The sequence below is a fragment of the Vigna unguiculata genome, chromosome 5 (genome assembly GCF_037176805.1).
Source record: "Vigna unguiculata cultivar grain cowpea cultivar isolate G323 ecotype 2 chromosome 5, ASM3717680v1, whole genome shotgun sequence".
Classification (NCBI taxonomy): domain Eukaryota; kingdom Viridiplantae; phylum Streptophyta; class Magnoliopsida; order Fabales; family Fabaceae; genus Vigna; species Vigna unguiculata.
Window position 1 is genome coordinate 220,953 of NC_140796.1, and position 11,694 is coordinate 232,646.

General features: G+C 28.8%; 1 protein-coding gene across 2 annotated transcripts; it reads left to right on the top strand.

The window, feature by feature from the left end:
* The first annotated feature begins 2,620 nt into the window (after nt 1-2,620).
* On the top strand, nt 2,621-6,265 carry LOC114183555 (transcription initiation factor TFIID subunit 10-like). Of its 2 annotated transcripts, none has more exons than XM_028070624.2 (7): nt 2,621-2,744; nt 2,837-2,966; nt 3,038-3,102; nt 4,275-4,337; nt 5,200-5,257; nt 5,338-5,388; nt 5,968-6,265. In XM_028070624.2, exons 2-7 carry the CDS (start codon nt 2,874-2,876, stop codon nt 6,046-6,048), a joined length of 411 nt encoding a protein of 136 aa, XP_027926425.1. In that variant the 5' UTR covers nt 2,621-2,744; nt 2,837-2,873; the 3' UTR covers nt 6,049-6,265. The 2 variants fall into 2 exon arrangements, with proteins under 2 accessions (XP_027926425.1, XP_027926426.1); XM_028070625.2 differs by having other exon boundaries at nt 2,716-2,734.
* Nucleotides 6,266-11,694: the final 5,429 nt, after the last annotated feature.

An 11,694-nucleotide genomic window follows, 5' to 3' on the forward strand; every position in this document is an offset into this window, starting at 1 on the left:
TCTAATAAATGTTTACCGTTACTTTACAGACAACATTTTATCCGTCTTCCTCTCTTTTCTTTAAAATTTAAAAAATTATTTTTTAATAATCATACATCTAAAAGTAGATTATCAATTGTTTGATAGAATATTTTAAAAAGATAACTTTTAACTTATATATAGATATAGATTCAGTAAGTAAATCAATTATATTTATTGTATGTATGAGCGGATATGGGTAATAAAAAAAATCTTAGAGTTTGAAAAGTTTGTTTTTTAATAAGTTATGTTTAAAGAGTGATCAATATCAAATATTGTCTTTTAAGTTAGCTTGTTTAATTAATGAGTATATGCTATATTTTTTTAAAATGGTAAAGATATTGTTTTGAGATATTTTCTTTCATTTGTTCGTACAATGTATTATGTTTGTTTGTTAACCATTATTTTCGTGTGTTGACTTTTGTAAACATACCTTTAAACCTTGCTTGAATTCCTTTATATTCAAACATTCGTCCTCTTGTAATGAGAAAGATTTTTTTTTAAGTTAGGTTAGTTCGTAATTTATTGGTCCAAATTTTTTTGATTAATTATCGGCTCGCTTTTCCGAATAACCCAAAATATTATTTAATCATTAAATATTTATTTGTCAATTATGTAAATATCCTTAATATCATCTTTATTATAGTTTAAAAAATAGTATTTTTACATTTTGAACATTACTAACTTGTAACCTGGCAACAATATCCATAAGAGGTGGTATTTAAATCGAATTATACGTGCATTGAAAATAAAGAAAAAAATACAGTTCAACGTGCCAAAACACATTCCAAAAAATAAAATGCAAATATATGAAATAACAATCGTCGTTGATTATACATTTTCTGATTTAAGTAAAGATAAAGATATTTTAATCTACTTTTTTCATCCATTTTTAACTTACCACTTCAATTACTATTAAATTATCACATCATATCATTAAAAGAATCAAAATAGATAGTTTAATGATAATTGAAATACTAAGTTAAAAATAAGTAAAAAAATATGTTAAAATATCATTTTCCTTTAAGTAATCAACTTATTTCCCAAAATTATGTTTTGACTTGTCATTATTAAATGTCTTCTACATTAGGTGCAAAGTTCGTATTATTTAATCATATTAAATGTTTGTTCATAAAAATAACCTAACACAGTGTATAATATATATATATATATATATATATATATATATATATATATATGAAAGACCGATAATACTAAATTAATACTCTTTCTACATTCATTCATATTACTTATAAATATATTTTTGCTCTTTCAATATATTAATACATTTCTTTAAGTGTATAGGAACAACTTCACTACATTTAATTTAAAATTAATTAAAACCTAACCATATTTAAATATAAATTTAATATGCATGTACTGAAGATGTAAAATCTACTCTTTCAAGAAATAAAATAACATAATTGTTAACACTTTTAATCTAATCATTATAAAATCACTTACTACATTTAAAATCGATTGATTATTGTGTACAAGTGTTTCACTTACTAATGAATAATGTGAGAAAGGTACACAAGTATATTTGTATATTAATTGTTGTAAAAAATAAATTATTTAATAGATTTTGTATAATGATCGGATGCTAATTAAACTAAATTAATAATTTTAAAAAGTAAATAAATTTCTTATAATTTAGATAACATGAAGTATCTAGAATTTTGTAGTGGTTTATAGTGATGTTATGACATAATCATGTAGAAAATACGTGTAATTTGTAAGATAAAAAGAAAAATAAAAACATATTCAAGGATTTAATAGAAAATACGTGTAATTTGACTGCTGAGTTTTTTGTGTGGTACTCTATTAAGCATTAAAAATACATTGTATTGATATTGTAAAGATAATTTTAATATATTTTAATATTTTAAAATTAATGACCATCATTGTATTTTGAAGACATAATAAAGGAACAACAGATAAAAATAAATAGAGAATCCAAACTCAAAATATTGTGTTTCTATTTATGAAATGTACGGTCTTTCAAATTTTATAACATTAAATCGTGGAAGGATATGTTTTTTTTTTTTCATAATAAACAGTATTTTAATGTCTACAATATTGAATACTAAAATTAAGGTGTAATAAAGTTTTAAGTTATTTATAAAATTGAGCATTTTTATTGAATTTTATTAGATTTCTATGATCGATTGAATTCAAAATTTGTATATCTTTTTTATCATTTAATTTGTTCATAAAATGACATTATTGTCATGTGTTTTGTCATCTTATTTTCGATGGTTGAAAATCCAAATCTAAATGTTTTTATGTTGAGTTGAGACAAGTAAATAAAACATCGTATTAAACAAAAACTTATAAATTTTTTGTTGACTTGAAAATTGTATTAATTTTTATGTAAGTATGTCTAATATATTATTTATCTAATTAATTTTTTTAATTTTTTTAAAGAATATATATTTGTACTATTAAAAAGTACTTTTCTTATACACTTAATTAATTTTAATGTTTAAAAAAACATGTTTTAAAATTTTTTAAGAAAATTGAAATATATTTTATTTTGTGAAAAGTATCTTTGAAAATGAATTAAAAACTCGCGAAAAGTATGTCATTTCTTCAAATAAGAGAAAAAGGGGGTGCATATAACAAAAAATATGCGTTGAGTTTTTTCGTCCGTAAGAAAATGTGGGCTCTGCTGATATAAGGAGAGAGAGAAAGGGAGGAGCGAAAGACACGAATAGTGAGTTGAGGTTTGAATTGCGAAGCGCTTCATTCTGTGTTGTTTGATGTGTCACTGTTAATTTATTGAATCAAATAAAGTTTGTTGTTATAAATTATGAAGCTTTTTTGGAGTAGCGATTGATCGGCAAGAAAGAAGGATGAATCAGAACCCGCAATCGAGTGATGGAAGAGGCGACGATGACACTGCTCTCTCTGATTTCCTTGCTTCCTTAATGGATTACACTCCCACTGTAACTTTTCTTTATCTCTGTTCTTTTAATTTTCCATTCTGCACAATTTAATCACTGTTTCCTTTGTTTAGATACCTGATGAATTGGTGGAGCATTACTTGGCCAAGAGCGGGTTTCAGTGTCCTGACGTTCGATTGTGGGTTCCTCCTCTTATCTCCATTCACTATCAATTTTTCTTTGTGCTCTGCCTCAGAAAATAAGGGTCCGTGGAATTCGATTTAGGCAAAGTTTTTTTTTTTTTGGTGAGGAAACAGATTATCGATTACCATGGTTTCTGCTGGTTTCCCTTGCCTTTTTGTGGCAGTTATTGGGAAATCTATTTATTTCGGGGTTAATTATGTTTCAATTCCCTAATAAATTTAGGTATTTTTGGTTGAGTTTCTATTTAATTATCTTGTCCCATCTTCTTGTTTACTTAATTTTTTTTTTTTTGAGGTTTTGTTGGTAGAACGTTTGTAGGTTAACACTAATCACAGTATTATTTTATATTAATAACAAAATTTTATATCTCTTAACACAAGATATAAGTGATCAAGATGACAGAAAAAGATAACACTCAAATCACTTAGTTAACAGAAAAGTTATACAGAAAAGAATTATTGAAAATATAAAAAATTTGAGTATTCAATCAACCAAGAAACTTAATAGGGTCTCAATTGAAAATACCCATTCATTTGCATAATGTTTACGGCTAGCGTGGTTTCATATTATGATAGCTTGTCGATATTTTCTGTAAAAAAATCAAAGGCAGAATCGATCTCTAGAAGGAAATAAAAAATCACCATCCTAGGAACCCAAATATGTCATGGACCCGTCTCTGCTGTATCCCTTTGGTTTGTAGCTGTCAATTTTAGAGTTTTTAAGATGTTTACAGATAAGTGGATTAACAAACAAAGATTCAAGATTAATAGTTTATATTTCTTTTATGTTTTTTGTGCAAATCACAACTCTTGTATTTATTTATTGTTAATGTGTCTCACTCTTTCATTGGGATTGTTTAACATGGTGCAGTCATTATATTGGAAACGAGTGCCCACTGTTAATCAATTTAAGTGGGAAAATGATGAAATACGCTAGCTATTTTATTTTTCTTTTTACTCTTACTGGCTTAATTTTGGATTTCGTGTTGTGCATTGTTGTTTTCGACCTCCAATACGGTGGATAATAAGTGCTTGTTGTAAACTAAATTGCTTTTCAACACTTTGGCATTTTGGTTGACTGTTGCTGACTGATTTATTGGATTCCTGACCCTTGCATTTCTTCTTCATATACTGTGAGCTTGACCTGAAACACTTATAATTTTTTCAGGACTAGATTGGTAGCTGTTGCCACTCAAAAGTTTGTTGCTGAAGTTGCAGGAGATGCACTTCAGTATGTTCATTTTACTTGTGTTTTTGGTTGAATCTTTACCTTCTAGCTTTTATTTATTTTTAACCTTGAATTACGCCATCACAACTAACTCTGTGTGTGTTAGTTGCCTTTAGACATATTCTTCTGTTGAAGTTGATTTCTGGTTTCCTAAAAGTATTGAAATTTTTTCAAATGTTAGTTCATGCTTGCGAGAGGAGTTTAGGAGTGTGTCTGAATTTAGTTTCTTTAATGAGTGTGTATGGAATTATTTGTGCTAATGCACATACTTTTTTGTGATTTTATCCCTACTTATGTAAATGTCCATAAATGTAGAAACTACAATGAACGGACAAATGTGATTCAAAAGCTTAATATTAGGGCTGTTTACAAACTTTTGGCCCCGTGGGACATAGCTTGTAGCAATTTGGTATTATCCATGTAGGAAGTCCAACACTTTCTTTGTAAACAACGTACATTCCTTTTTAGACTCATCATAAGTAAAGTTGAATAGATGATGTAAAAATATTATTTATCAACTTAGATCTTTTATATTTTATTTCATTTGATTTCATGTCACTCTCTACTCACATATGTATGCAGAGTCCTAGTGTCCTATAGTTCAGACAATAAGTGTTAATGTCTTCATAGGGATATTAGTGGCCAACTTTTTCTTTATTGCTTGTTCTTGTCCAAGTGTTATTGATTTTCTTAATTTTGCCAATGTAGAATCCCTCAAATTTCTCCCTTTTTTAGTCATCCACGAGTGCATTACTATTTTTATTTTTGGCTAAGTTATACGTGCATTGTTATTAGTCATGTAGTTGCCTTGTCTTTCTTTTATGTGTCTATGCTGGATGATGAGTTGACTAGATGTTAACTGTAGGCACTGCAAAGCAAGACAAGCAACAATTCCAAAAGACAAAAGGGACAAGCAGCAAAAGGTTTTGACAGCTTATAATTGGTTTTCTCTATACTTGCATTATGCGTATATGTAGTACTTACATTTCATCATGTATAACAGGATAAACGTTTAGTTTTGACAATGGAAGACCTATCGAAAGCATTGCGTGAGGTAAGAATAGTTTGCTATCTCCTCATTTTGCAATCCATTGTTGTATTATGGATGTTTACTCTCACTATATAATGTCCACTCTACACTCCTGACTATCTATACGAATAATTCGCTCTCTTCCATTGAAGTCTGTGATAGCCCATCACTCATCTTTTAAACCTTTGCTTTGCTATCATATCTAGATCTTTTTTTTGCTCTGTTGTAAGTTTATAGAAAATGGTGATTTTGGCTAATACTCAATAGTGCGCAGAAGGTCTTAACCCAATTATGACATTTTACACATCTTCACAAAGGGTTTGGGGCAGTCAGTCTCAGACACATGCCATGGGTAAGCATGGCCAGCTCTCGGATCCCATTCCCTTCTGGGCCAAGAGAAACAAACTGCAAATAATCGTGTTATCCCATTTCGGTGGTGTATCCATCCATGTATAATAAATGTTTTTAAGCTTCTTCTTAGATCAATATTATGTGTTTTATTGAGATCTATGATAGAAGATAATATACCGTTCATGTTGGTTAGTTTTGCTGCTATGTTAACATTCCTTCACATTGAATCCACTCGTTATCTTTTATGAACAGTATGGCGTGAATCTAAGGCATCAAGAATATTTTGCCGACAGCCCTTCTACTGGAATGGATCCTGCTACGCGAGAAGAATGAGTATTATCTTGTTTATTTGTGTGTTCTGGCTTTCTAAAGTTTCATGTGTAGAAAGTATTGATTTATATGCCAAAACTGAATTAAGTATATTCTATTTATTGATATGTTGCTAGTTCTGTACCTCTAATTTTATGTTCAGTATACTGAAGTATAGTGCGGCATGCCTATTTTATGTAGTTGGATACACGTTATTTTACTGTCCTGGATTTGTGTTTAATTCCATGTTTTTAACAAGTGTCCAATGCATTGTACCCTTACCCATTGAAAATTGAGAACCAAAGGAAAACATGATAACTTAAGATAAGTTCATTGCTGATAGAGTACTTTCATAGACTAGATTCAGAAATTAATTACTACAAGCACCATTAACGTTAGTGGCGAACCATGGGATAACTTTGACTGAATCAAGGAGAAGTTGCTATATACACATAAAACCTTTTCTCATTTGATTGTGTTTTGTTTTTAGTTATTCTACTTCAATAACAATATCATTTCCATGGAATTTTTATTAGATTTTTATAGACGTGGAGTGTGAGTAAAACTCTTTCCAACTAAATTTTGGGTTAGATATGACGACATTTTTTATTGTCACTTCTCATAGCTCACTGTAATAATGCTTTCCTGGTTCATGAATTTTTTATGCTTCGACCTTCAGGACAGGGACAGAGAGACTAATGTCCAAGTTTTAATTCAATGCACGTCATCAAGTGATGATGAGACTAAATATAATGTTCTCGTGATAATGACATGCAATGAAAATAAAAGGTAAGTCACTCTTATGCAAATTATAACTAACAAGTAAATAGATAGAGTTTTGTCGTTGATATTATTTTTAGACCTAAAGCACAATAAAAATCAATACATGAACAAACAATTACCTCAATTATCAATGAAGTTGTCAACGGTTTTAAATGAATCATTTTCACATAATCAAACAAGTATTATAAAAACTTACACAATGCAAGGTCACACAAGAAACAAATTTTGACATTTTGGAAGCACGAGATGTTGACTATAACATGAGGTGGTGTTTTTGAGTTTTATAACAAAAATATAATTAATATGTTGTCCCTCGATGGAAAATTTAGGCCCAAAGAGAAAAAATGCAAGACACATAACAACACATTGGAAGATCAAAGTATAACAGAATTTGAAAGAGATAACACTTTAAGCTTTTCACGCGTGGTGAGATATTACAAAAAATTTTCTCACCTACAAAAATCATATAAAAGCTTTTAGGTTGTCTTACACTTGTGTGTGTTTTCTTCTTCAAGTTATTTTCTTTATATATGATTTTAATTATGACTGTTGATGACATTATGAATAAGACCTCTTAAAGATTGTGTAGTAGACTTGAAACTATAATAATAATTTTTGTGTAAATTTTTGTTTCGTGTCTTTAGTTATTTTGCCTATTTGTTTGTATTGGCTTTGAATGTGTTTTTTATTTTTTTTTATCTTAATTTGATAACTTTAACTTTGAAAAGGCTTGTAGGATGAACCTTAATTATGTTTTGGACTATGAGTACGAGGTTTGTAATACATAAACTTTCTTCTAAACTATTGTAATCAATTTTTTTCTTTTATATTTTGATTTGAATCATTTTCCAAGAGTGACAATTCCATCTAAATGTTTCATAATAAGTTTTTGTCTTTATCATTGAATTTCGAATTCAAAGAGAGGATCTTTCTCTACTCATCATTATGAGTTTCTTCATATCATACATGAGGCTAAATCTCATTAAATTATTGCTTCATCAAATTTGTTATGATATGACATTCTTCAATCAATTTGGTGAACCATATTATTTCAGCACTACATTGCTTAATAAATGTTGATTAAAAGCTTAATAAAAAAGTTGAAAACTTTGAAGGTTTTTTTTTTGAAAGAAAACTATTCAAACACAAATCAATATAAAATATAATTACATATCATAATATAAATAACATATCATGATTATTTTGATTCCTTTTCAATGTTATACCATGAATAAAGATAAATTCCTTTTATACGAAACTTATTGCAATTAAACCACGTCATATAGTTTCATTGTTACCAAATATGTTTTTCTTTTTATCTTATAAAACATCTTGTGGTTAGGACTTTGATTACATGTTTTAATTTAACAATAATAAAATAATAATTACTAAATTTCAAATCATGTGATGTACTTTCATGATCTAATGGTTTTCAAACTAGTTGTCTGACGTACCATAAACGATTTAATGTAATTCACGATTTGGTGTACTTCTTTTATATGCTTTAAATAATTTGATTACTTCATAATTTAATGTAATTTACGATTTGATGTACTTGTTTGATACGCTTCAAACAATTTGATAACATATTTTCATGTGCTTAAAAAACATATATTATAGACAATTTAGTGTACAAATAATACTCAACTATCACAAAATACACCCATGTAAAATTTTTAAAATGTTTGAAAATTAAAATTAGAAAAGTTGAGACATGTCAAATTTTAATTCCACGATAAAATTAGATAAAATTAAATGATTAAAAATATATTTAACCTTTTTAAAAATTTATCACAATAACCTATTTCAATTTTTTTCATGTTCCAATTTTAGTTTACGACAAAAAAAAACTTGAATTGAATAATTATAATCTCAAATGGTAATTTAAAAATCGTAAAAATGTTTTAAATATTTTTATTTGCTATTATTAATTTTGAACATACGTGGTAAACAAATAAAATGGATAAACTATTAATTTATTACATATTACAACTTTATGGAAAAAAAAATTGAATTCTCTAATGACCCTATATAATTAAATTAAACAAAAATTTGCATTTATACAACTACATAAAATACATTTCTTTTTCATATACGCATTTTGTTTGTAATTTTTTTAAGTGATACTTTTAAAGTTTAGCTATTTTCAAAATTAAAATAAATATTTACAATAACAAATATCTATGAAAATAAATAAAAATATCTATGATAGAACTACAATGGTAACAAATATCCTTAGACTTGATTTCTACGGTAGTCTCCAAAAGAGGACAGTAAAATGTTTCTATCTGTGACACAGTAATTTTACTCATAACTGAGTAATAGACTGAAGGGTAAAAACACACAATTCAAGTACAGACCCAATGACTGCAAAACTTTTACATGTGTCTATATAGACGATATACTAGTTTTTTTCAAAACAAAAGAAGATCATTACCTTTATTTAAAACAGGTATTATATAAACTCGAAAAATATGGTTTAATTGTATCAAAAGCAAAAATGGAGATTTGTAAAAATTTCATAGAATTCCTTGGAACAGAAATAGGTAATGGAACCATAAAACTTCAACCTCACATTTCTAAGAAAATCCAAGACTTTCCTAATAAAATGGAAGACATAAAAATCCTAAAATCCTTTTTAGAACTCTTAAATTATGCTAGAAGTTTTATCCCAGATCTGAGAAAATACACTGTCCCTTTATACAATAAAACTTCTCTAAAAGGAGAAAGAAAGTTTAATTCTGAAGATATAAAATTGGTTTAGGATATAAAACAAAAGGTAAGCAAATTACCTACTTTACAATTACCATTAGATTCAGATTACTTAGTAGTTGAATGTGATGGATGTGAATCAGGATGGGGAGCTATCCTAAAAAAAAAAAAAAACTGTCAAAAGATAATGAACAAATATGCAGATATGCTTCTGGAAAATATACTGTTAAACCACAGGTTTACCAGACCAGCACTGACTACGAAGTCAATGAAATTATACACGCCTTATAAGCATTTAAATTATTTTTGATAAATAAACCAAAAATAACCATTAGAACTGATTGTGAAGCAATTATTTCTTATGGAAAAAACCAAATAAATAATGACAAAAAACCTCACAGACGATGGTTACTTTTTAGAGACTACATAAATTATGGAAAGATTATAAATTTTGAACATATCAAAGGATTTGACAATATGTTTACTGATATCCTTTCCAGGTACATCATACAAAAATGAGACTCAACAAGTCTTCTATACAACCATAATACATGAATATCTTGCGTATCCAAGATCCTGAAATCCCTCCTGGATTTCGGGTCAGAATACAAATACAACCATTAGGGATTAGTCCTATATTTAGTCCTAACCCTGCCATTAAAATCACTAAACAAATAAAAAGGTTTAAAAGAAGGATATTCTGCCTAAGGCTACAAAAAACAGAATTATGCCAACAAAATCCTTTCCAATATTATTTTACACTTGCCTCCTACAAAGCTAACATCAGAGTTTTGGAGTATCATCTACAAAGGCTCAAAAATTTTATTGCTTAACCCGTTTGCTTCTATATTGTAGGTACAAATATTGCAAAATGGAATTTATACAAAACACAAAGAAAGGATCTTTAGGTCCTAAACCAGTAAAGTCCCCCTTTGTGGTGGAACAATACACAAAGTATGGCAAACAAGAATTGCCAATACTCACAAATACCTACCATTTTCCTGGTAGAGATAATACAAATGTCAAATTAAATGTTTTAATTGACAACATTTGGAATATTCCAAAATATACAGTTCAAAATGAACACCAAGTTACTAAGGTGAAACAAAGCATCATTAGCGCACTATACAGTTTCTGCAACGCAGATAACAAAGGAGTTCTGTTAACTTCACCAGCCTCTCCCTCTGGGAAAGGATTTACACATTATGCCCTAATTACAGGGCCAAATAAAGGAGTTTATACTTTCTTCAAATATCTCTCTGAGGCAAAACAAGACCAATTTTGGTCTACTTACAAAGGCTTTAATTCTTTAGAAGAAGCCCAGATGGCCTGAAAGATGGGAACCATTGAAGAAGAAAAAATAAAAACAGGGTTGACATTTGAACCAAGGACCCAAACACATACCTATGCTACCTCCTGTAGATTCTCACCACAAATGAACCCAAACATTTTCCTTGCAAAGTTCGAGGTCATACAAGAGTTCTTGTTTGAAGTTCATGCGAAAACACAAAATTACAATGGATTATTTGTAAAACCCCAAACCTATTTTGACACTAAAACACCATGCCAAGAGTCTTCGGACTATTGCAAAACAGTAACCACAAAGTGCACATGCCAAATAAAATTCTTTTTTAGAAAGGCTCAAATTGATTTAAAAACCTTTAAAAATCAATTATATAGAGACATAGTGATATGTCCTTCACTATTATTAGAGGCAGGATGTCTCCAAACACTTCTTATCCCACCAACCGAAAAATTCAACTCTCTAACCCAGGAAATAAACTCGGTAGTAAATGAAATACAGGCAGAATATATGACCAATATCTGCTTACAAATCATCTCCTCTCCAAAAAGCGCCACAACCCCTGATAGTGTGGCAACACATGTCATAAAACTATTCACAAAGTCAAATCGAGAGGCCCATGTCCATCTAGAACACGGTTCCTTGAAAGGGTTGTCACTCAACAAAGAAAAGCTATACCAGTACCAACTATGGAAAGCTTACATTGAAGGATCAAATTGGAATTTCTCCAGAAAGGATAATACAGAATATATCATTTTAAAAGAAACCATAAACACCAAAATATACTGGAAAAAGTTTATGGGAAACAAATTTCATCCTTTCCCTATAGAAGCCAATCCGATACTGGTTAAAAGATTTGAAAAAGAAAGGAT